The following is a 26,784-nucleotide window of genomic DNA, read 5'->3' on the forward strand; positions in this document are numbered from 1 at the left end:
GATGTAATATGTGACGTCATGAGCAGTGGATTGCGGGCGCGCGAGTTATAGTTATCTGAACTAACTATAACGGGGGAATTTCATTGGTTTTTTACAAGTGAAATATCCACCTAACTATAACATGTGTGAAACCTATGTTTTTTTAAGTGAATATATATATATAGATATATATATATATATATATAGCTATAGATAAATAAAGAAAGAAAGAAAAGTACCTTGTATACAGGAGGAGGGAAGCATCAGGGGCTCACCTTTTTAAAAAAGATTACGAAGGACTGCTTGTCCCACGGCTGTGTCCGTGTTGTCTGCAGCATCCAGACAGTAGTGTCTCGTAAAGGTGTGTCTGCTGGACCATGTTGCCGCTCTACAGATGGATCGAAGAGGCACCCCAGCAAATAGCGCCGTAGAAGAAGAAACCTTCCTGGTGGAATGCGCTTTAACAGCAGCAGCAAGAGGTTTTCCTGCTTGTTGATGGCAAAAGGCAATAGTAGAAGATATCCAGCGTGCTATAGATTGTTTGGTGACCGGATGACCTTGTCGCATCCGTCCGTAGGCCACAAAGAGTTGGTCATTCTTGCGAATAGCAGCGGTTTTCTGAAGATACAATTTGAGACATCTTTTGACATCTAAAGAATGAAGAGTCTTTTCTGCAGTAGTCTGAGGATTTGGAAAAAATGTTTTTAAAACAACCGGCTCATTGAGGTGGAAATCAGATGGTACCTTAGGGATAAAGGCCGGATTGGTGCGAAGCAGGACAGAGTCTTTAGTAAATTGGAGAAAAGGTGAAAAGGTGGGTTAATGGTAAATGCTTGCAGGTCACTAACCCGGCGTGAGGATGTAAGAGCCAGGAGGAGAGAAGTCTTCCAAGTGACATATTTGAGACTGACCTTATGGATTGGCTCAAATGGCGATTTCATGAGCTGCGCCAATACAATGTTTAGATGCCAAGGTGGAGGAGGCCGACGTATCGGAGAAAACATCTGAAAAACTGTTGAATTACTCTTGACGAGTAAAGGGAGTTAGAGCCATCTTGTCGGTATCGTGAGATTGCCGCTAGAAAGACTTTAAGGGTAGAGTATGAGAGGCCTGATTTCGCTAGGTGCAAAAAGAAAGGCAAAAGTTGTTCTGGCTTGGAATGTATAGGATGAATTTTGGCATCATTTCCATTTGAGTTTATATGCTTTCACAGTAGAAGGAGCTCTAGCTTTTGCCAAGACTTCTCTGCAATCTAAAGGGATGTCCAAATTCACAAATTCAAAGTGCTCAGGTTCCAAGCCGCTAAGTGTAGAGATGCAGGGTCGGGAAGACAAATTTGACTGTGTTCCATGGTCAAAAGATTCGGAAGAGGACGAAGCATGATCGGTTCGCACTGAGACAGGAGCAGCAGTTCAGTGAACCAGATTCGTCGAGGCCATCGGGGGGCTATTAGGATTAGCTGACAGGGTTCTTTCCTCATTTTCCGTAGAACCTTGGGGACTAGAGGTATTGGTGGAAAAGCGTAAGCATAAATTTTGGACCAGTTCATCAAAAAAGCATTCCCGCATGACTTTGGTTGGGGAAGCCAACTTGCGTAGAACTGGCATTTTCGGTTCAGATAAGTTGCGAAAAGATCCAGATTTGGAGGACCCCATAGCTGAAAGATGTGATCCAGAATGGGTTGGTGTAATTCCCATTCGTGATTGGTTGTGGACGATCTGCTTAGGGAATCTGCGAGATTGTTTGACGCTCCCAGAACATGGACTGCTGCAAGAAGGATGCGATGCTGAATCGCCCAATCCCAAATTTTTTGAGCCTGAAGGGACAACAAAACTGACCTCGTACCCCCTTGCTTGTTGAGGTAGTGCATGCACGTTGTGTTGTCCGTCCGGATCAACACCGTGCTTCCGTAGATGATGGTTCGGAAAGCTTTCAGAGCCAGAAAAATGGCCAGTAATTCTAAAAGGTTGATGTGTTTTGTCTTTTGATGAACAGACCACTTGCCTTTCACAGTTAAACCCTGCAAGTGGGCGCCCCACCCCTCGAGAGATGCGTCGGTGGTGAGGGTGAATTGTGGAGTGTCCGCCAGAAAAGGGCGCCCAGAGGAGACATTTTCTTCGTGCATCCACCATAAAAGAGCTCTTTTTAGACGATGTGTGACTCTGAGTAGGTCGTTTAAAGTCCCCGAGACCTGAGCCCATTGCTTGTCCAGTTCTTCCTGGACAGGTCTCATCTTCAGGCGGCAGTGAGGGGCTAGAGGAATGCAGGAGGACAACATCCCTAGGAAAGATTTCAACTGTCGGACAGAAACAAACTCTTTTTGATGGATAGAAGCCGCTAGATCGCGAAGACGTTGTCGTTCGTGCGACACAAAAGCTTTCCCTAGACTGGTATCCAGAATGGCTCCCAAGAACCATCTGTTTTGAGCCGGGCGCAACTGAGATTTTGTTATGTTCAGTGTGAGGCCCAGAGATTGGAAGAGGGATCTGCATAATAGAGTTTGTTTGGACGCTAGTTCGAAAGACATTGCCTTCAGAAGGCAGTCGTCTAAGTAGGGACAGATTTGTACTCCCTGAAGACGAAGGTAAGCTGCCACCGGTGCAAGGACTTTCGTGAACACTCGGGGAGCAGAACGAAGGCCGAATGGCAGAACCTTGAATTGAAAATCTCTTCCGGCCACCCTGAATCTGAGGAATTTTCTGTGTCTTGATAATATGGGAAGATGAAAATAAGCATCTTGGAGATCTAAAGTTGTCATAAATTCTCCTTGGGAGAGAAAAGGGAGTACTTCTTGAAGGGACAACATACGAAAAGTTTGTGCCTTTATATACTTGTTCAAGGCTCGTAGATCCAAAATGGGACGCCATTCTCCCGACTTTTTCTGTATGAGGAAGAACCTTGAATAGAACCCCCTGCTCCTCTGTAGTTTTGGCACCACTTCGATCGCGCCTTTTCTCAATAAAATATTGAGCTGACTCAGAAGCTCTTTTAAGTGGGCAGGAGGGGGACCTCTTGGTGGAGTATTTGGAGGAATCTTTACAAATTCCAAAGCGTGTCCCCTGCGTACAATATCGAGAACCCATTGATCGGTAGTAATTTGTGACCATTTGGAGTAGAAGCGGGAGATTCGACCTCCAAGTCTTTGAGGAGTTCGCGACTGAGGGTAGTGAGAGTCATTGTTTCTTAGAGGAATCCTTTCCTCTATAAGATTTGCCTCTGCATTATCTGTAATTGGAAGAATGTTGCTGCCGATAAGATTGCTGATTTTGAGAGGAGTAGCGGCTCTGTCCTTGCCTGTATTTGTTTGAATGGCCTCGAAAGGAAGAAGAGGAACCACGACCTCTTGCGCCTCGAAAAGGTTGCTTTTTGAATTGCAGAGATCTCAGAGCACGAGCTGTGTCAGTGTCCTTCTTAATTGCTTGAAGGGCATCATCTATATGCCGGCCAAAACGTGATTCACAGTCGTAAGGCATGTCCAGTATCTTTGTTTGTGCCTCTTGACGAAAAGACGTGGCCCGTAACCAGCCCTGACGCCGGAGGACTGCTGCACCAGCCAAAAGACGGAAGCCAGAAGAGGACACATCAATGGCGCAATCTATAATTTCCGAAGAAATTCTTTCTCCCTCTTGGAGAATCTTTAAAGCCTCTGGTCTAGATGCTTCAGGAATAAGATTAATGAGAGATGAAATGTCCGACCACATTTGGCGATCGTAGCGGCCCAGGATCGCCAAAGAATTGGCCGCTCGTACTGTAGCTGCTGCCATAGTGGAACAATTTTTCCCTATACCGTCCAGCCGTCGACCTTCTCGATCTGGAGGTGCCGATAAAGGAGATGAAGGGTTTCTAGATCGGCATTGGGCTGCCTGAGTAATAATGGAATCAGGCTTTGTTTGCGAAGTTAAACAGGCAGGAGAATTTGGAGGAGCTTTGTATTTTTTGTCTATCCTAGGAAGGATAGCTGGAATGGAATTAGGAGTTTGCATCAACTTAAGGCCCTCTTGCCAAATAAAATCAATGATCGGAATACAACGGACCTGCTTTTGAGGTTGATCCTTGAAATCATATAAGAAACAATCCTCCTTTCTGGTTGTCATAGGGAGGTGAAATCTTTTAGCTGCTCTTTCCATGAGCAAATGAAAACCACCAATGTCAACTGGTGGAGAATCCAAATGAGCTGGATCAGCAGGAGAAGGTGTTTGTATCTGATAGTTGTCCCAATCAGAAAAGAGGGAAGCATCATTCAGCTCACCCTCCTCTTTGTCAGCGTCATCATCCTGTTCCTCAACAATATCTTCCAGTATGATTTGAGGAACCGCAAGACCTTTATCTCCTGTCACTGATGTAGGTGTGACTACTGTTTCCCTATTTAAAATAGGTTGTTGAGGTGTCTGCGGCATTGGAGTAGTATGCCCAGACCGTGGAAAACAGCGATTATAATCATCCAGCATGTACTGTAGGTTGGAAATAAGACTTAAAGGCAATTGTGCCATAGGAAGTTCTTGAACTGGATGCGTGTCATAAGTTGAGAAATCATCTTGTTGCAAGTCCTCCTCATCATCATCTGAGTCCTGACATTTAATTAGAAGTTCTGAAGGACTGCGAGCAGCCCGAAACCTATCATCCTCGTATTCCTGATTATCAGATGAAAAAAGCAGTTCAGGAGGCTGCACAGGAGTTTTAAGTGGCATCAGGGTATCCAGAGACGAATACCGTCGCTGAAGCAGAGAGCCTGAAGCCCCTAGTGGTAGCAAGTCTAGAGTTGGAGTCGTAGCCGTTGTTGCCGATGCTGAAATTCGTGGTTGAACCACCGTCGACGACAAAGCACCCGTCGACGACAAAGCACCCGTCGACGACAAAGCACCCGTCGAGGTCTGCTTCTTTCTATGCTTGATTGCCGTCGACGACGACGTTAAAGGCAGCGTCGATGAAATGGGTTTCACCTTAACTGATACCAACGTCGACGGTGAAGACGCAGACATGATCATCGTTGGCTTCATAGACATAGATGCCGAAGTCGTCGATGTAGATGCGACGACGGTAGCTCTCATCGACGGAGGAAGCGTTGATGAGCTCGTCGACGAGGGAGGCAGTTTCTGAGGTAAAAACTGCGCAGATGGAGTCTTAGACGCCTGAGAATCAGATCTCGGGTGCGTACAGGATACAGAGAGACTCCTGGGGGGGGGGGGAAATCACCCCTCTTGAAGTAGAAGGTTGAGTAGCAGTCTTCTCTCCATGATGTTTCTTCACCACTTTAGGTCTAGGAGAAACCTTTTGAGAGTCACTGGACCTTTTCAAAGAGGGAGAAGTTTGTATGGAAGACACACTCTCCACATCTGAAAGAGGATTCTCCGAAGTCTTCAACTTCTGTAGCCACAGAAGGAGACGCCCTTCTCTATCTTTTAAAGTTTTTTGTGAGAAAGTTCTAAAAATTTTACAGTTTACAGTCCTTTACCTGATGTTCAGTATATAAACAATAAATACATTTCTTGTGAGGATCTTCAGAATGAAGTCTCAGCTTAGCACAACTCCCACAAGGTCTGAAGAGGGATTTCTTGGTAGTAGACATGATAGATTCAATCTTCTGATGAAATATGAGAAGAAAAACTGAGCAAGCTCAGGGAGACTCCCTTCACACGACGTGCGGTTGAAAATCTGAGAGCCTGAGTCTCTGGGGAGAGGGTTCTAGAGGGTGCGGACACCTGATTGGCTGGATTTGGACTAGAACATAACGACAGTAATATGTTTTAGAGGGGACAAGTTGTCGATCCATGAAAACTCTATGGTTTTACTTTCTTTTATGCCTAATAGGCTTATGTTATTACTATATTGCTATATTATGTACCGTGTACTTCGACGACGGGGAATATTCAAGCATGTGAATCTATGAAAGACACCCCAATACTGGAGAAGCTTGGTTAGAGGACAAATACACTGGATCAAGAGTTCAGGGTACCACACACTCCTGGTCCAGCCCTGGCAATGAGAATGACTGTTTTCATGGGAGAATAGAGGAATCATGGCTGGGGTTCCCCCATTAATGTGTGCAAACCTTAGTCATGGGATACCATTAAGAAAGCTGTACATCTTACTGGTTGTTTTCACCCTTTGCCACCGGCCCCACAATGTGAGCCTGCATTCCCCTAACCTCTACACCTCCTAGCATAGGCCATTGCAGTCTTGGTTGTTCTGTAGTTGGTTCAGATTAACAAAGTCTTCAAAGGGTTCAAATAGGCTTATTTGCAACCTACATGAAGTGGCTAAATAAAGCCTTTACGAGATAAAGCATTTCCAAAGGGAAATAGTTTTTTCATCTGATAAGAGACTTCTAGACGCAGATTCTTTACTTTAAAATAGATACCCAAGCTATACCTCTCAAGAGGTAGGTCTGCCAAACAACTTCACACCAAAAGGTCCAGCAGGCCAGAAAGGGGAAGTGCCCATCCCAACAGACCTGGCTGTCCAGGCAGTAGGGTTTAGTGAATGTGCGCAGAGTTGCCCACGCTGTTGCCTGGCAGATGTGCAGGGCCAGAATTCAGCATGCTAACGCAGTGGTCGTAGTCTGTGCTCTGGTGGAATGAGCATGCAAACCCTCAGGGGGTAGCTTGTTGGCCAATGCATAGCAGATTTTAATGCAGAGCCCGACCCATCAAGAGATGGTCGGTTTCTGCACGGCCTTCCACTTCTACTCTCTGATATAACACACCAGAGTTGGTCGTCCACTCTGAACTCTTTTGTGCAGACTTGGTAGAAAAACGACGCTCTTTTTGAGTCCATATGATGGAGTCTCTCCTCTTCCTTAGAGGGATGAAATGGAGAGTAAAAGGTAGGCTAATTGATGGACTGGCCTATGCGGAATGGGGTGACTACCTTCGGTACGAAGGCTAGTTAAGTCCGAAGGACCAGTTTGTTGGGAAAAAACCCAGATGTAGGGAGCCTGAAGCTCACTGACCCTCCTGGCAGATGCAACTGCAACCAGAAAAAAGTATTGATGATGAGGAGCCTAAGGACAAGAATGAAGCAGCTTAAAGTGAGTGCCCATTAAGAAAGTCATAACCAAGTTAAGGTCCCATAGAGGCATAACAAAGGGAGCTGCAGGAAACATTTGCTGCATACTTTTAAGGAACCTATTTACAATAGGGGAACTGAAGAGAAAAGGCTGATCTGGAAGTGGCGGAAAAGTAGAGATGGCAGATAAATACCCCCTCAAAGTGCCCAATGCATAGCCCCCCTGGGCCAGGGTTAAGATGAAGAAAACAACATGGGAAAGAGGAGCAATTAAGGGATCAACCTGTTCATCAGCACACCATGCCACAAATGTATTCTAAAGGCTGGTGTATACAGTCTTGATGGAGGAATGCCGAGCTGCCAAGATAACATCAAAGCCTTCGGAAAGGAAGGTCGAAAGCTGTCACCGTCACCACTCAATCTGCACGCATAAAGGCGGAGGGTTGACCAGCTTGGGTGAAGAACTCTCCCCTGTTGCTACGACAGAAGACCCGCCAAAGGGGCAGCCTGATCGGAGGACCAATGGCCATGCTTAACAGCTAGAGATACCAAACTCTTACTTCAGTCCTCCACTCGAAACGTAAAGTATCTGAGCGAGAGGCGCCTTGGAAACTCCAGTGCACAAAACTGCAGACATTGAACGTTCTTGGTGGTGGCAAACAGATCTAACCAAGGCTCCTCCAACTGCTGAAAGATATCTTGCACCACCTCCGGGTGGAGACTCTATTTGTGATCGCCTAGGCATCTTCAGCTGAGTTCATCCACCCTCGAGTTCAGAGAGCCCGCCAGGTGTTGAACCATCAGGAATATTCCCTGACGTTTCAGCCATGTCCAGAAGCACAGGGCCTCTTGACAAAGAGTCAACAACCCCATCCCACCCTGTCTGTTGTAGTACCACATGGTGGTGGTGTTGTCCGTGAACACCAGCACCAACCTTTCCTTGAAGGAGGGTAGAAAGGCGTTCAATACCATTCGGATTTCTCGGATCTCCAATAGGTTGATGTGGAGTCCTGATTCTACAGGAGACCAGAGGCCTCTGATCCTTACTTCTCCCAGATGGCTGCCTCATTCCAGTAGTGACACATCTGTCATTACTGTCGGATCTGGTTGGGAAGAAAGAGGGATCTGCCACTGACCCAAACATGGTTCATAAACCACCACTGCAAGCTTTGCCCTCCAAAATCTGGACCATGTTGGACACATTTCCCGGATGCTGCGCCGACTGGAACGTCAGGTCCCACTGCATGGCCTGCATATATCAGCAGGCATGTGTCACAAGCAGGATGCAGGAGGCCATGAGGCCCAGTAGCCTTAAAGTCAGTATCACCGAAACACAGGATAGAGGTTGAAACATTGGTATAGCCTGATGATCCTGGATTCACCAGTCGGGAGGGTAAGCCTAAAACAGTACTGTATCCAGAACAGCTCCAATGAAAGGGAGCATCTGAGAAGGGGTCAGGTGTGAGAGCACATTTATAGTGAACCCCAGCGAGTGCAGGAGGTCCGCCATAATCTGGAGGTGTGGGAACAAAGCCTGGGGCGAGCACGCCTTCAACAGTGAGTTTAACATGGGGGAAGAAAGGCACGGCCGATCTCTGCAGATGGACTGCTCTCACCCCCATCATATTGGTGAACACCCGAGAGGCGTTAGTGAGATCAAAGGGGAGCACCAGAAACATTCAAAATTTTTCTTTTTTCAGAAAGAAATTGAGAGGGTGCAGTTATCGGATAGGACAACGTCCTCCATCCTTCTTGGGCACCAGAATGTAGCGGGAATAGCAACCACGACCTACTTCTGCTGCCAGCACCCTCTTTTGGGCTCCCTTGGACAAGGAAGGCGCCACTTTCGGGCACAGTAAGAAAAGATGGTCCTCCTTCAGCCTGCAGAAAGTGGGTGGCATGGGTGGAGAGGTAGTCACGAAGAGGAGGGAGTAGCACATTCGCACATCTGCAAAACTCGCCGGTCGGATGTTATCGACCTCCAGTGGTGCAGGTGATAGAATATCCTGCCTCCCACTGGTTGCCAATCATGGTCAGAGGGCAAATTAAAGAGGCTTGGAGGCTGCAGCTGCTGAGGGAGTGGTGGACTAGCCCTACCACTAGCAGCCTGACTCACAGGTTTTGTGGGTACCACGTCCTCAGCCAGGAAGAGGCTGGGAAGCTTGAGTGCCGTGGTGGCTGGGCAGGTAGAGACATGGCGGGAAACCCATTCCGCAGCCACGAAAGGAGGTAAAGGCAGATTAGGGCTGGCGAGGAGCTATGGAGAGGCCCAAGAACCTGTCCATAGCTCTGATATCCTTGAAGCACTCCAGCATTGAGTCCACTTTGTCTCCAAAGATACAGGAGCCATCAAAGGGCATGCCCATAAGGAAATCTTGGACATCCCGTAAAAAGCCAGGCGTCCTCACCCGGGCATGGCACCAGAGGGCCATCAACAAACCACCAAGTAGAAAGTCATTTTTGTACAGCCCACATCGGATTGTGAACTTAGCTGAATATCTCCCCATCAGCAATAGCTTGAAAGAGTATGCCCAGGCCTCCTTCAGGACCACAAGCAGCACCTCTGCAACCTAATCCTGGAGTGAATGGGAGTAACTGGTCAAAAGGCACGTGGAGTTCACTGACCTAAGAGCCAGTCTGGCAGAAGGAAACTGCTTCTTGCCCAAGGTTACTCTTCTTAGCCAAGCTGCTCCAATGCAGTGTTGAAAAGCAGCATAAACACTTCAAAAAGGCTTCTAGATGAGCTGCAATCAGTTTTCTGACCTCAGTGCCACACAAACAATCGTTACAAAGAGAACAGATGACGCCCTCTAAATCTTGGATGAAAGGGATTACATCTTCTGGGCCCTCTAGACGAGTCAGCAGTTTAACACATTAATCATCACCTTCTGACTACATCATCAAAGAAAGGATGGGCATCAACGATGTAGTACTCAAATGGTTCACATAATTTCTGGAGCACTGAACCAAATAAAGATCAAAAATTGCTTCTTCAGCAATACATCCCCATGCCAGGGAGTTCAATAAAGTACAATACAGTCTCTCATCGTCTTCAATATCTACATGGAATCCATGGCCTATATTCAGAGCCAATCCAATATCAACTACCACTTTTATGCAGATAATACACAGCTATGCCTAAAAATCTCCTCCCTAAAAGAGGAAACTATTAGAGACCTTGAGTAAGATCTACACTTGATCACCACTCATCACTTGAAAATCACCCCAATGAAAAAGGAATTCTTCCTCATCTAACTCCCGAACTGCACCATCCCAATAAATGCATTACTCCAAAATGTCACACATTTGAACACCACTCCAAATATTGTGGTCATGTTGAAATTGTTGGGATTCTGCCTGAGAAACTATCTGAATTTGTATTCATACTTGTTCAATACAGCAAAATGGGCTACAAACCAACGTGGACTTATATAAAAAATAAAATAAAAAATTAATCAATATATCAAAATAATCAAGATTTCAAACAAATCAAGCAGGCCCTAGTCCTCTCAAGACTAGACTACGATAAAGCCATCTTGGTTGGAATTCCTAAATTCCACTTGGCTCCCATTAAGGGAGCAACGCATGCGGATGCCAGACTGGTATTGAGCTCCAGGAATTGTGATCATAATCCCGCCTTCCTATTCTCACCAAACTGGCTCCTCACAAAGTAATATCCAACTTCAAAGTAGACTGCATTATGTACAGAGAATTTAATGAGACACCCTTAAACATCTGCCAAGAACCTCCATACTGATGCCCGCCTTAAAATTACGAGGATGATGAAATCTAAACGGCTAAACAATCCATCTAGGGGAACGCCCCCAGGATGTAGAACTCCTCACCCTTGATATTAACAATTACCTCCTTTTTAAAATAAATCTAAAATTCCTAAAGCTTAAAAGCCAACTATCACGAAAAAAAAAAAAATCTGAGTTCCCCCTCCCAGGACTAGCTGACTGTCATTGCTGATCCATCTGAATAATAGGCTCCGATTCCCAAACTCGTGAATTCCCACCGTCCCGCTTCCTGTGACCTAAACAACTTTGACAGATGGGTCATCGAGGGATACGATCCTTTCAACAAGATGACACTCCTATTCCTCACTTCATTTGCACCTAATGCATATATGTTGTCTTCAACCTTTTGTTGTTCACATAGAGCATCAAGAACAACAAGTTACTTACCTTCGGTAACGCTCTTTCTAGTGGACACTATATAGTTGTAGATTCCTAATCTTGTGAATATTTCTTCGGCAACAGGCTGGATCTGGAAACTTCAAAGCAGTACTCGTGAGTGCCAATAAAATACATTGTGCAGCTTCATACTGATGTAATTCTGCTCTGGAATTGACAAGCAGGGCTCACTACAAGTACAACCAATGTGCGAGGTCAGCTGCTTTCTTAGTTTGTCCGCACCCTCAAACACAGAGCCATTCTGCAAATTGGAATGACCAGTGAGCAGATCTCTACTGGGGGTCCTTTTTAGAAGTAGAAGAGTCCAGTTCATAGAACGGGAAGATAGGAGGGTTGGTGAGGCATCTGTGGTTAAATAGCGTATCCACCAGAAAGAGCTCTACCCAAGGTAGGAAAACAAGTTACTTACCTGTAACTACAGTTATCCAGTATTGGTATCTTTCATAGATTCACATGCCTGAATCAGAGTAGCAAGCAGTATACCAAGTATACAGTCGTTTGCGGATGGTGGGAGACTAGTGCTGATAAACTCCCAATTGCATCCACAACTTGTTAACAAAAGGTATAATAAACCAAACTTTAGAATTCAAAAGCATGTCACATACACGCGGAAATGAAACATGCACCGTAATAACACAATATATCAGACATGCCATAATTGCAGAAATTGTCAGTGTCATGAATAATGAAGGCTATAGATAGCATCTGTTTTGACAAGGCTAGGAAGCTTTTGCGGGGTTACTGCTATCCAAGCTGGCGCGGAAAAATAAAGAACTGACTTCAGCGTCCAAGTAGCTCCAGTGACGCCATCTCGGCGAATAAGACGCCGGCGACGCACGCGGAGCCGTACAACGACGCCTATCGATGTGCAGGGGTACTGCTGGCGAAACCTTTCCGGACCCAGTCCGACGCCTGGGGATATTCTAAGGTAAGGAATCTATCACTAACGTGTCTCTTTCAGATGCTCAATGTTAATAAGACCAAATATATGGTGCTTGGGAAGGGATTAGCTAAAAACTATCATCTGAGTAGGTGGAGAAGCCTTAGAGAGGGTGCAGAGTTTTGATTACCTGGGGGTAAAAGTAATGGGGAACTTTAAGTGGATAGGACAACTTAGCAAAAGCTCATTTTTAATCGAGCATGGGTCGAACGCAATAGTCAGATTGCATGGGCAAATGAGCTCACATTGGATCCTACCGGCCTGTGAAGTATATCGTGATAAGGACCAAGGTGCTGCACTTTATGGTGCTGAAACCTGGGGTTGCACAGATGCTTCTTTATTATCCACTGCTGAAAACAAATTTGCGAAGCAGTTGGTTTTTGTTTCAACCAGTTGGCCTCTTATTTGCCTATACTTTGACTTAGGAATAAAAAGAAATGCAGATCTGGCCGCATTTAAACAGCTGGTTTATTGGGTCCGTTTACGGCTTACACCAGAGTTAAGTGAGTACAGAGACTCCCTTGTAGATTTACTAAATGTAGCAGGCACCAAGTCAGTACCGTGAGTAAAATTTGTTTCTGATTGGATGAGTAGGTTGGGACTGCAAAGGCTATGGCCTGACCCATTGATTATTTGCAAAACTGACCTTAATGTCCTCAAATCCTGCTTAGGTCATACATCCAGGAGGTCAAATGGTTCCTTGGCGAATAGGTTTTTAGATATAAAGCCTTTTCCATGTTCTAAGGAATTTTTAGATTCCGTTTCTCCACCTTTAGCCAAAAGCTTATATATCCATTTTTGCTTTGGTATTCTCCCTTTGAGATCTATTACTATTAAATGTAATAAAGACCCAGTCTCTAGCATTTGCCCGGCCTGTGGCTTGGAAAGTGAAGGACGAGATACATATACTGTTTTTTTGTCCATGGTATCTTGGGTCTCGATGGAAATGGATCGGCCCATAATGTCAGTACTTGGGTTTGACCAGATATCTAGTGGCTTATAGAAGTTTAAAGTGCGATACCTTCCCTGTAATTCTGTTTGATATTATTAACTTTTTACAGGCGGTTTGGTTAAGCGTAACAAAACTGCAGTAAGGGTCGCCTAGCGAACAAGATGCATCCTGAATATCAAATAATTGTAATTTATAAATATTTTACATTATTAAATTCCTATGAGATTTGTGATAAAAAAAAATAATTATTGCTGCTTGTTTGTATATAGCTCAAGTCCATATTTGCACCACTTGTACATAGGAATGGATTTGAAGTAGTATTGATTTTATAGTATGAACGAACTACCTGTCGTTTTAAAGTATATTTTCAATGTTATATATTATATTGAGTATGCATACTTTGATGGTTCATGGATACCGAATAAAGTATTACTACTACTACGCAACATAAGCAATCTCTCCACTATACTAGGTGAACATTTAGTGCATTACCAATATCCTACATTTCTCATGCCTGTTCCGTTTTTTTCAGTTCTTAACAAACAGTAAGGCTTTCTCAGAACGGCTAATCATTATTACTGTAAATGCAGCTCAAGAGAGACTCACATTAAAAAAACAGCAAACACCTCTCTGTTAAGCGATAATAGTGAACTATTTGGCCAACAGCCGTAAGTTGATAAACTTGAAATCTACTCTGGAATATGTTTTTTCAAAGATAAATATGCCTACAGAGTGAAAAAGTAAATTACTTGGCAGTGGTGTGCATATTGGGACAGTGAAGCTTCTGCAATCCTCATCAAATGTCTGACTTCCTTTATGTAGGATACAATGCCAATAAGCACCTGTGTTAGCCTTTTTTGTGAGAGCAGTGAAAGCTTCTTCTTCAGCCAAATAGATTATGTAGTGTACAACCACAATCCATTTATTGACATACGTCAGAGACAGGATAAATCTTTTTGAAATGATAATGCTTTCTACTAAAAAAGTGCTATAGATCCCACACAAGGATGAATATATTTTATTGACTGTGAATAGCAAAGAAAATCCTGTATGAGAAAACTTGTGTTTTCTTTTGGCTATATCTTCTTCCCCACCAGTTCTTTCAAAGAGTTTTTCCACTACCGCTCAAGACTATGTTTCAATGAACAGTTAGATGGTTGAATGCATGCTCCGGTTCTGCATTTCTAAATGAGGCGCACACAGAAATGTAACACAAATGCAATAAAACAGATATGACCAAAATTAGCTAAAACAGTTTGCGATTCTTAAACACAAAATTCATAATATATTTCCAATGCAATAAGAAAGTGATAAATAATATACAAGGGTAAAGCCAACATTTCACCTTCTTCCCAAAGTCAAAAGACATCAACATACGACAAAAGAGGGCAATGGTTGGTAACTGTCAACTTGTCATTTAAAGATTATAATATAAACTCAGTGAAGACTCAGTTTGTAAAAAATCTGCCAGATAGCAAGTAACTGTACTTTATTTAAGAAAAACCTTACCATTAAACATACTGTTGGCAATTGCTCCACATGGTGCAATAGGTAAGTTATTATTGGTTCTGTACGGTTCACACTCCTTACTTGGACTCTATTTTCAGGAAGTAGCAAAAAAAACACAACAAAGTCAGTAAGTGGAGAAGAGCCAGAAAGAATGAAGATTACAACAAAATAAACCGTTTCCCTCCATGTTTCACAAGTTATCAAAAGTTTGTTACAAAGTGATGCAATCTGATCGAAAGATGGACTTAAGACCTGTACTGAAACATCACAATATGACAATGAAATATCTTAATTCCTGCAAAAACAATAACTAAATAACTTTGTTGGAAAGCGTATTATTAGTAGTGGCAGATATGCATTTACCACTAGCAATCATCTCACAAACAGGGCTCAGAATAGGTCTTAGAAAATTACTCCGATGCTCAATCCTTGGTAGCTTGGCTGCAAGCAGGCAGCTTAACTTCAAAGACCGGTTTGTAAAGCATTTTAAAACACCAGTTCAGTAAATAATAAAGACAACACAATAAAAATCCAACACCAATTTATAAAAATAGGAAATATTTGTATCTTTAAAATGACACCAAAACGAAATAAAATCCACTGATGGGGAACCAGAGATATGAATGTTTAAAGACTAGACACTTTCTAGTGCTTAGAAACCAACAGTACCACTTCTGGACATTTGGTTGCCTCGGACGGGGACAAATTCACACTTAGCAACTTTTCTGGAGGATTTCTCACCAGACTCATGCTGTCTCTTCCAGCAGGCTTAATTGCTTTAGGAACTCCTTAATGAAATTCCTTTAGTGGGTCCAAAGTGTCCAAAACACAATCTAAGGGTCTGACAGGTTGGGACTTAAGTTCCCACAATCCACTTGGACGAAACCCTTACAAACCCACTGGTAGTACTTCAGGCTGAGGATTCTTTGTGGTGATGGTTCAGGTGAGTTCTGTTAACCTGTAGCTTGCAGTGAGTCCACTCTTTAGTCCTTTTAAAGCAGGTTTGTCCCACAGGGCTGTAGTTTTAGATGGTGCAAGAGGCACAATCTTCAGAGTGCAGGGCCTGGATAATGCACATCAAACTCCTGAGCGTGGACCCTTCTTGTTCTTTTAGGTTTCAAAAAGCAGATCTGAGAGGAACTGCCCCTTCAGACATTTAGTGTTCTCTGGGGCCAAGCAGGAAGGCCCTTCTGTCCAATGAGGTGCAGGGCCAACACCCTAGAACATGACCAGTTCCTCCAAAGGGTGGCATGATGATATCCCAGGAAACACCGTTCATCCAAAAATCAATCTGTCAGACTTTTCGGCAGGGAGCGAGGAGCTGGCTAAAAACGCCCCCAGGATGGCTAATCTGAATAGTCTCTCCCCCTTGCATCTGCACATTCCTTCCTTAAGCCTAGCATATGCTTGGGTTCAAAGAGTAGAATTATAAATGAAAACTTGTTTCTCTAGCTTGTCTCCTCCTTCCCCTGAAGAGCATTATTTACTATCCCTTCCCCTGGCTCTGGCATTCCTATGCCCAGCAGCCTCTCCTCCCAGAAAGGCTTCCTAACCCCAGGGGTCACCTTATCAAAGCAGCAAGGCTAATCCATTTATCTCTGACCATATTGTTGATTTTGTCATTACAATTCTACGGAGTCCTTTTATCTTAGTTTGATGGCTTTTCTTTTACCAGTTATTAACGAATAACCTCTTCCATTTTTAACTTATGGGTTGGGGATCTGCAAGGGAAAAATTAACTGGTCAATTTCTCCAATAGCAGCGCTTATAAATCAGGTTTTATAAGGACTCTGCTTACACCTACAGGACCCCCCCCACCCCCACCCCGGGAACACCTACAAAAGACTTTAGGGGTTCTGAATATAGAACAGAATATTGCAGATCCTCATTTCACAGTGCTCCTAGCATAAAAATCAATTTTGGGAAGCATTTTACTACAATGTGGGGAGTTAATATCCATTCCACTAACCCCAAGGCATTTAAAAAATGTTTTATAAGGATTCTCAGTATAAGAGAAAGTACAGCTAAAGGAGCAGGCATATGAGGAACAACACAGGGGAAACCATGTCAGAGCAAAATTGATATGTTATAAGGAAAAGCACTGTGAGTGGAGCAGGCAAGATGAGAAACATCAAGCCTGAGCAACGGGTAGCAAAAGCGTGGTAGGGTACAATCCTGTGGAAACAAGAAGAGCAGAGGAGGGAAAGCTGCCCAGATGGGATAAAACAGAGAAGAACAATGGAGGAGCAACAAATGATTGCCAAACCAGAAGGGGCACAAAGAGGGAAAATAATGGAGGTGTAAAATGAATGTAGCAAGGCCAGTGAGAAGATCGGATGGGGATCTGGCAGGACGGTAAATAATGATGGAACAACATAGGGGTGAAACACAGGCAAGCTCTCCTGTGCCTCCCCCAAAACAATCAAGGTGAATCCACCCTTAGGGAAATCATCAACCATATCGCGTAGGTTTAGTGAGCACAAGAAGGATTAAAGCAGCAGATTAGCAACGAAGATGGGGTTAATGGTGCATACCTGAAGAAAACAGTTCTTATCCCCCTCCTGACTCTGCTCATTACTGTGAGTAGCAGTCAATGCATGCTCACCTAAAATAATGTTTTTGCCTGTCAGAAACAGAAACTAGAGAGAATTCAGGCAGTCAATTTTTCCAATCACCAGGGTATCTGAAGAGATAAAGTCAAAGAAGGCAAGGGGTGCAGACGTAAGGCTAGAGCTCAGTGTGGGAGATAGAATCGAATGAGGGAAGTTAAGGATAAAGCCTCAGCACCCCAGAAAAAGACTACTCAGAGCACAGGGCGTTAAACCATCAAAATGACATACCTGGGATGCAGGGGACCAGAAGCACCATGGGAGGCTCCGGTAGACCGAAAGGTGGAAGAGAGCAGAGGGAGGAAGATGATCCACAGACGACCGGCCCAAACATAACAGGAGGGTAGATAAAGAGTAAACACCACACCAATACCTCTGCCCTCTCGAACAACTGAAAGTCAGGTGGCACGCCTGACAGGCAGCAGTAATCAGGACATAAGGTTTCTTATCCAATTACTAATACATTAAAGCCCTTTATGAAGTCAAACAAGCAGCATCAATGAGACTAATGTCGTTTTAAAATTGGGTATGTAGTTTATCTGCTAAATTTATTTTAATATATGCTGGTTCTGTTTTTTCGTCCAAAACAAAAGAGAGGGGCCCTATACCACAAAAAGGTGTAGGGCGCCAAGAGACAATTGTCTAGAAAAAGATTCCCCTTTTTGGCACATATGTAAACCACAACCACTGATACACATGTATAACCAAACAATCACCAGAACAAGACACCAAAATCTAAACCCAGTCAGATGTGTGTGTAGATAAAATACATATATTTTATTAAAAGGCCCTGAACATCATTACAGTGACAAAAGTATATAACAAAATAGAAAGGTTAAAAACACATCTTGATAGTATGTTAAATAGATGATGCGCACAGAACACAAACAGTAAAAACCATAAAAAGCAGTTCAAAACTTAGGGAGAAAACAAGTAAGACGGATATTGTCTTATCAAACTAAGAAGGAAGACATAAGATCCAGATCAACTGTTCTCCCAAGCACCGATACACATATTTAATTGTTTTGGAAAACAGATGTCACTCCAATCTATAGTCTGCCTTCTATGACTTGCGTCGACACGTTTCGGTGGAAGTCTACGGATAAAGGACCACCTTCTTCAGGACAAATATTTAAATCTCCCAAATATTAAAATCTCCCAAGGAGTGAATTATCAGTCTTATATGCTGAACAGTACATCCACAAAGGTAGGTACTGTAAAGAATCCTTGCCCTCTTTTTCCTAATGAATGCAATTCATGTATAGAGGTCATCAAAGGATAGGCCACTCGTTCTGCCGTCCTGTAGATCCAATAATTATTAGTGGTCAGGTTTAAAATGTATATAGAGGGAAGGATTGTTTTTATGGCTCAGATCCTACGTATATCTGTTATTATTCATGTCGCTGTATTCCTTTAAAAAGACGCACTGCTGGGATAGATTATCCTCAGATCCACAAGAATGTACGAAAAATCTCCGGACTGTTTTGAGGTTTCCACGCTCGTGGAACGGGAAACCAAGTAATCTTGTGAATTAATGTGCAAACCGAGATTTTTCGTACATTCTTGTGGATCTGAGGATAATCACCTTCCCTGTGACCCTTTTGTTCACCTTGCGTTACGCATCCAAGGTACTTTGAGAGTAAAGTGTCACATTTACAACTTGAGAGAACTGAGCTATTTTCTACTATTTTAGAGTCTATTTTTTAGTCAGTATTGTGGATTTTTGTCGTTTGGTCTTGTGTTAAGTCTATATCAAAATACTTATTTTTATAATACAACCTGTGTGGTGTCCATCTGTAGTGTTTTCACTGTATTACTGTATGTGTTCACAAATGCTTTACACACTGCCTCGGAGATAATCCTGCCTGCTCATGCCAAGCTACCAAGTGGGTGAAGAGGGGTTATTTTAGGAGTGTAGCCCCTTACCCTGACTAGACGCAAGGGTCCCTATTTGGGCAAAGGTACCTGCCAAATAGAGACCCCCAAATGTAACAAAAAGCTATTTTTAAAGATCAGCAGTAAAAAGGTTACATCACTTGGGTTACTGTGAGCAAAATGCTTGCTAGCTGCAGCTAATTCTAATTGGCACACAAATATTGTTAAATAGCAGAACTATTAAAATATTGAGATGCACTTGACAATGGGAAGGATTACGTTACTTACTCTGCAAGCATCTGTTCTTGGCATGTAGAGCTGAAGATTCTCATGGTTTGCCATCTAGTGTTAGGTCCGGATGTTTGAAAGTTGTTTTTCTTTGAAGTCTTTCCAGTCACGAGGTAAGGGGACTCCTCCTTTGTGATATTGCGCATGGGCTTAGACTTCACTGTTAAGATTATTTTCCCGCAACAGGGTGAGAATAGAGTAAGCGAACATAGAGATGTCAATGCTTATGTAATTAGAAATTTAAGAACTACAACAACAACTACAGGGGCCCGGGGCAGTAGGAGGGCGCGTGTGAATCTACAGCTCTACATCCCAAGAACAGATGCTAACAGGGTAAGTAACATAATCCGTTCGAGGCATGTGTGCTGAAGATACGCATGCTTTGCATAGACTATATAGAAGTATTCTCCCAAAGCGGTGGCTAACCGGTAGGTTTTGCTGTTGTTTAAAAAAAAGTGTCTTTAGCAATGCTTGTCCCACATTGGCTTGTTGCGTGCTAACACATGCATACAATAGTGTTTAGTAAATGTGTGTGGTGTGGACCATGTTGCTGCCTTACAAACATCAGCTATGGGAATGTTACCTTAAAAGGCCATAGATGCTCCTATTGTTGAAGAAGAATGCGCTCTAGGAGGTATAACGTTATTTTAGCTATTGCATAGCAAGTTTGAATGCATTTAACAATCCATCTTGAAATAACAGATTTAGTGATAGGATTGCCGAAATGAGGTGTAGCAAACGCAAAAAACAGTTGCTTTGTCTTCCGAAAAGTCTTTGTCCTTTCACTATAGTATAATAACACTCATTTGATATCAAATGTGTGAAGAACCCTTTCTGCTACGGAATCGGGTGGAGGAAAGAACACAGGTAACTCAACTGACTGGTTAATCTGAAAAGTAGAAAGCACTTTTGCAAGAAATTTTGGTTTGGTGCGAATAACAAATAGTTTACCTGTCGGTGTAGTTTTGCAGCTAGAAGAATTCTCTGGATTCACTATGCTGCGCATTTTTCCGCCATCTAGGGTTGGGTTTGGAATTGTAGTATTTAGTCTTATTTTTTTGTTGGTGGGAGTCGACGACGTAGTACCATTTGGTGCCCTTCTGTGACGTCTAAGGGCTTCCTCCGGAAGCTCCCACCTTGGTAGCAATCTTCTGAGTTTTTTTTTCTTCTCCTCCTTATAGTTCTCTTCCTTGGTGGAGGAGGGTGGCTTCGCTAGTGAATCCAGAAAATCTTTCAAGCTGCAAATTTACACCGACAGGTAAGAAAGTATTAGTTTTGCAGCGTGAATCTTTTCTGGATTCACATGCTGTGCATAGACTTTCTAGCAGTTTGCTAGTCTTGTAGTGGCTGGGTGGAAGATGAACTTTGTTTGGTAAATAGATGCTGTAAGACCTTTTGTCCTACTTGTGCTTCATTGTTCATTTGAATGTCCACACAGTAATGTTTGGTGAATGCGTGTACTGAAGACCATGTTGCAGCCATGCAAATATCTTGAATTGGAGTGTTAGCAAGAAATGCAATAGTTGCTCCTTTCTTCCTTGTTGAATTCGCCCGTGGCGCCCCTTGTAAAGCTTGTCCTGCTTGTGGCACAGATGTATGGCTTGTGCTATCCCTCTTGCGATTGTGCTTTTGGTTACTGGTCTTCCAAGAAAACGTTTTGCAAAGGATACAAATAAGTTTTGTTTCCCTGTATTCTTTAGTTCTTTCCACTTAATGCATGACTACTTGTGTCCAGTGTCTGCAAAGCTCTTTCCGTTTTGTTCTTTGGAGTTTGAAAGAAACTTGGTATACGATTACTTAAGTGAAATCTTAATACCGCCCTTCGCATGAATTGCAGATCTGTCCTCATGACAATCCTGTTACTATCTATTTGGAAGTAGGGTTCCTGTAGTATTAGTGCCTGTAATTTGCAAACTCTACGTAGGGATGTTATTGCCACTAAAAATGCTGTTTTTGTTGTAAGCATTTGTAGCGTTGCTTTGTGTAGTGGTTCAAAAGGTGCTTTCATCATTTGTGCTAGAACTATGTTCAGATTCCATGTTGGTGCTGGTACCATCTTTGGTGGTGCAATTTTTTGCACCCTCTAGGAACCTTTTGACCACATATGAGGTGAAGAAACTCTTCCTTGTTTCCACTCTTGTATATGCGACAATTACTGCTAAGTGTAATTTTAGTGAAGTAAAACAATTTACTTTTTAGTAAACGAGTCATGTATTTTAGCACTGTTCTTTCTTTTGTAATCTTACCTGAAAGACGCCTTTTGAGACATCATTGTGTGTACCTTTTCAATTTTGCTGTATAACATTTTCTTGTTGTTGGTTTCCTAGCTTCTCTCAGAACAGTCATTGTGCGTTCTGGTAGTTTGAGATGTGCAAATTCTAAGTCTTCAGGAGCCATGCCGCTAGGCCTAAGCTCTCAGGTTCTGGATGAAGCACTTTCCTGTCTTGCATGGTTAGCATATCTTTTCTTTTTGGAAGTTTGTGCATTGTTCGTTGTGAGATTTCCATTAGTTCCGAGAACCAAGTCTGTCTGGCCTACTGTGGTGAGATGAGAATCATTGTCATCTTTCCGATTCTGCATTTGCTGATCACTGTTCAGTAATGGTATAGGTAAAAGTGTACGCAAATATCCCTGACCAGTCTATCCATAGCGCATTCCCTAGGGACTGGTTGCAAGGTCGCCTGGATGCGAAGTTTTGGCATTTTGCATTGTTTAGAGTTATAGAGTCAGCTGGCACTGAACCCCTGATGTATATAGCGTCTTTAGAGAAGTGTTTATACTTCTTTTCTGCCCTTGATGTTATAGTCTTGCCTGTAGCAGGTTCTTTGAATTCCTCTTTCCCCTGGTCTAAGACACTAGGCAGAATAGGGAGGAATTTATATCTAGATTGTGCAGGCATTGGAGTCTCTAATAAAAAACATGATTGAGGTTTTTCTTCCTCTACTTGTACCCCATAAGTTTCTGCTGCTTTTTTAATCACCTGATTGTAAATGCCAATGTCATCGAAGGTGCTGGCCTCGACGGGTATAATTCCACAGCCTCCTCGTGTTATTCAGCGTCTAGTTCTTGCCATAGGAGGTCTTGAATTCTCAGAGTTCGCCAATTCTGCGTATGCTTGGTAGTCTTCCTCGACGTCTTCACAGAAGAATGATTCTTCCTCTTCTTCTTTGATCAATTCGAGGGTTCTTGGCGGCATAGGTTCTTCGACAACCTTTTCGCCTTCCGTATTCTTTGTTTGACGGTATCTTGAATTGCTTCAAGCTTTCATCAAAGTCTTTTTTGTGTTGAAGGAAATTCGCCATTTCGGCTTCGAGCCTTCTTCTCTTTTGCTCTATCTCATACCGGTGTGTGTTTGGGTGTCGAGATTTTCTGCTTTCCATTTTTCGGCTGTCGATGACGATCTGGTCTTCGAGGTTTGTTTGAGCCTCTTTTTTGGACGGCAGGGCGTCCTTTTCCAGACTGTCTTTCGACGTCTTTGTTTTTTCAAGGACCTTTGCCGTTCCGGAGTCCTTATCCAAGGATCCTGCGGACTGTTTTTGTTTGGATGTAACTACAGTCGCCGAATGCTTCGACGCCGAGGATCCCTTAGGAGGTCTAAAGTCTGATTTTCCAGACTCTTCTAGTTTTTTCAAGTTCGACGACTGTCTTACCTTCTTCCAAGTCTTCTTCTCGACTTCCATGACCAAAACTACTCTGTCCTCGTCACCTTCTGGTCCATCGGCGTCGTTATCTTCCTCCTCACTGGAGAGGCCCAGATCTCACAGCGAAGGCGGTGGTCCCTGGCCTTGCAAGTTGTAATTGGCTTGTCGCTGCCTTTCTCTCACCCTCAACGTATTCGGGGTGAAGACGGAGCATGCCTTACAGTCGTCGCTCTGATGGTCCAGCAGCAGGCACAGGTTGCAGACCGGGTGCTGATCCTTTTGAGCATATTTGTGGTGACAGTCCTTGCAAAACTTGAACGGCGTCTTGTCCATTACCGCGCCCATGAAGCCCCATGCATGCGCATTCTCCGATCGTCGACGAAGATCTTGTTTTTCTTCCTTCTAACTACAGTCGTCTCTTGATTTAAAGTTGAAAGTGAAAGACACGTCCTACCGATTTTCCTCGATTCTCCTCTCCAATCATGGGAACTCCTCCGTATCTATCCAGACCCAACGGCGGAAAAATATAATCTGAAGATGGCTACCAAAGGTGGGAGCTTCTGGAAGAAGTCAGTCGACGTCACAGAAGGGCACCAAATGGTACCCCGTCATCGATGTCCACCAACAACATCAAACAAGCATTTGCAATGCAATAGGTCTCGCATTTACGCGAGTTTAAGCTATTGACATTGCAAATGGCAATGCCTTTTATTCTTGTTTTTGAAACATAAATAAAAGGCATTGTCATTTGCAATGTCAATAGCTCAAACGCGCATAAATGCGAGACCTATTGCATTGCAAATGCTAACGGCTGTCCTGCAGTTCCCCCGGGGCACAAGCAGGTATCCACTTCTGTGTGGACGGCTGATCTGAGCAAAAAGACAGAAGTGGATGCCTGCTTGTGCCCTCGGGGAACTGACAAATAAAAAAGACACGCAAAGCGGCATTTAGTTGCTATGGCAACAAAATGGCGTGGGACTGTCCACACAGTCCCACAGACACGCGCATGCTCATGCGAAGGAAGCGCGGAACGGCGAAGATTTACTAAATAAATATGTATCGTTATTGGCGAAGAGGGGACAATTATACAGGCCGCTGCCTTCGCAGATGGACCCATTGCTTGGTGACTGTCCAGAATGCATGGCTCCTCTGGGGGGGTGGGGGGGGTCTCTGTGTCCGTAGTGTTGCAGCGGATGTGTTTTGTCTGCACCCAGGCACCAGTCGTAGGATTGTCTATCCGAAAAGACTCCGGGGGCATTTAAAGAGCTACAGACGTGGATGTGTACATTTTAATTCTTAAAGGTATTCTCGAACAGTGGGGAAATTAGCCTGTTTAAAAAAAACATACTTTCGGGAGATGTATGTGATGGGTTAAGCTAAAGTGTGGAATTTTAACGTTTATGCCACCGTAATGTTTTTCTTTTAAGACAGTTTTTCCATTAAAGGGGCGCCACCGCACACACATTTGGAGGATACTGGAGTTATTGTTTCACTTCACTTTCTTCCCTTCTGTGCCTGAATTGACCTGGGAGTAATTTAGCTGCTTATCTGAGTATGTGCTTTGCTGGATGTTGTGGGTGTCCTCAAAGTTAGGACGCGTGCGTTACATTAAACAAACGAGTTGTATTTTCTCTGGAGGCTCCTCCGACAGCTGTGTTTGCTCATGTGCTCCGATTGTGCGTGTGCACAATGGATGCATTCCTTACAAAATGTACACGTACATTAATGCCCGTTAATTGAACTATCCAGCTTTAAGCACTACTCGCAGAAACAACCAGCTTCCTCAGCACTGTCTGGGAAAGCGAAAGCACGCTGCCATGCAAGCGTAGGGACAAAAAAATACGCGCGCGTGTGCACAAAGAGGGCGTCGTGCTATCCACATGCGCGTGCATTTATTTGTCCTTACACGTGCATGCCTTATAAGTGTTTAGCCATGCAACAGTTGCATAACTAAATACTTATAAGATCCCAAAAGCGAGACCTATTGGCTGTGCAAAGCGGCGAAAGTGATCGCGATCAAACATTAAAGCGGTCGTGCAGCCGCGAAAGTGAAATGAATCGCGGTAAAGCGCGGCGCGCGCGCACATGCACTGTAGCTCTAGCCTGGCCTGGTACCACTTTTTGGAGCGCTCTCAATAAGTCTTGCCAGACCAGCGCATGCGCTGGGTCAGGCGAGACCTAAAAAAAGAAGAAATACTACAATTCCAGACCTAGCCACTAGATGGCGGATTTGCACAGCAGAGAGAATCCAGCAAAGATTCACGCTGCAAAACTACTCTGTGAAGCAGAAAGAAGGGTTCTTCTAAGGTAAAGCTGGTGCAGGAGGTATTTTGGGTGGTATTACTCTTTTCAGGCCCTCCATAAAGGCTTTAATTACTGGAACCTTGAACAAAGATAAATGTTGTCAGTTTTGCAAATATGCGGCCACTGCTGCAAGGTGCTATCTAATGGATGTGTAGGCTAGACCTGATCGCTGTAGATGCAAAAGGTAACTAATGATATTTTGAATAGAGGCATCTAGTGAGTCAATATTATTGTTATTACAATACACAATAAATCTTTTCCACATTGCCGCATAACATGCTCTGGTGGTAGGCTTTCTTTTTTCTTTAAGAATAGTCATACAGTCTGGCGGCAAATTTAAGTATCCAAACTCTAGGATTTTAGGAGCCAAATCGCTAGATTGAACTCTTTGGGGTTTGGGTGTCTGATTTCGCCATGGTTCTGAGTGAGAATGCTGGAATTGAGATGCAGCTTTTGATGTGGAACCACTGATAGTTCCAAGAGTGTGGTGAGCCACGGTTGACAGGCCCATGTGGGAACCACCAAACTCTGTGTGAGCGAGGTTTGCCTGAGATTCCGAACTAGAAATGGAAGGAGTGGTAGAGGTGGAAAAGCATAGGCAAATATCCTTGGCCAATTCATCCATAGGGCATTGCCTTTGGATAGAGGGTGTGGGAACCTGGAGGTGAGTTTGGGCATTTTGAGTTGTCCACTGTGGAAAACAGATCTATTTGTGGGAATCCCCATTCTTGAAAGTATGGAAGGAGAACCTGGGGATGAAGTTCCCACTCGTGTATTTGTTGCTGCATCCTGCTGAGGTCGGCGGCAATTTGATTGTTCACTCCTGAGGTGCGCTCTGTCAGAAGATGAATTCTGTGATAAATTGCCCAATTCCAAATGATCTGAGAGAGGCATGATAGTTGCAGAGAGTGTGCCCACCTTGATTTTGTACATAGTACATAGCTGTCATATTGTCCATGCTAACTAAGACAACTTTCCCTATGAGGTGATACTGAAAAGCTTGGAGTGCTAGATACACAGCAAGAAGCTCTAGATAGTAGATGTGGAGACTTCTGTGCTTGTTGTCCCACGGCCCCTAAAATTGTCAAGTTCTGTAGATGGGCACCCCAACCTGTGAGAGATGCGTCTGTTAGCACGATCTGTGGAACAGGGTCGATGAAGGGCCGCCCTTTTGATATTTTTGTGTGTTCCACCACTGTAGAGAGCGATGGGTGCAGCTGTCTACCAGCACTAGATCTGTTAATTGATCCTGTGACTGATTCCACTGACGTGCTAAACATTCTTGTAGCCGACACATGTGTAATCTTGCATGAGGTACTATTGCAATGCATGATGCCATCGTACCTGACAGTTGCATAAAAGTCCAGACTGCTAAGTATTGATTGGTCTGAAACTGTAGTAAGAGTTTGGATATTTTGAATTCTGGTTGCATTGGGAGAGGCTAGAGCTCTGAGTATTTGGAGTCGCTCCCAGATAGGACTGCATT

At 43.7% G+C, this 26,784-nt stretch overlaps 1 protein-coding gene across 1 annotated transcript in view; it reads right to left on the bottom strand.

Annotated features, from left to right (window-relative positions):
- The window catches only part of CDC50A (cell division cycle 50 P4-ATPase accessory subunit A), a 210,823-nt gene that overhangs the window by 86,890 nt on the left and 97,149 nt on the right, over positions 1-26,784 (bottom strand). Inside the window, exon 4 of the mRNA XM_085610961.1 lies at positions 14,582-14,669. Within this exon, the coding sequence (XP_085467087.1) occupies positions 14,582-14,669 (88 nt within the window). The remainder of the gene's footprint in view (positions 1-14,581; positions 14,670-26,784) is intronic.

This window comes from Triturus cristatus, chromosome 6 (assembly GCF_964204655.1).
Source record: "Triturus cristatus chromosome 6, aTriCri1.1, whole genome shotgun sequence".
In the NCBI taxonomy this organism is placed as follows: Eukaryota; Metazoa; Chordata; class Amphibia; order Caudata; family Salamandridae; genus Triturus; species Triturus cristatus.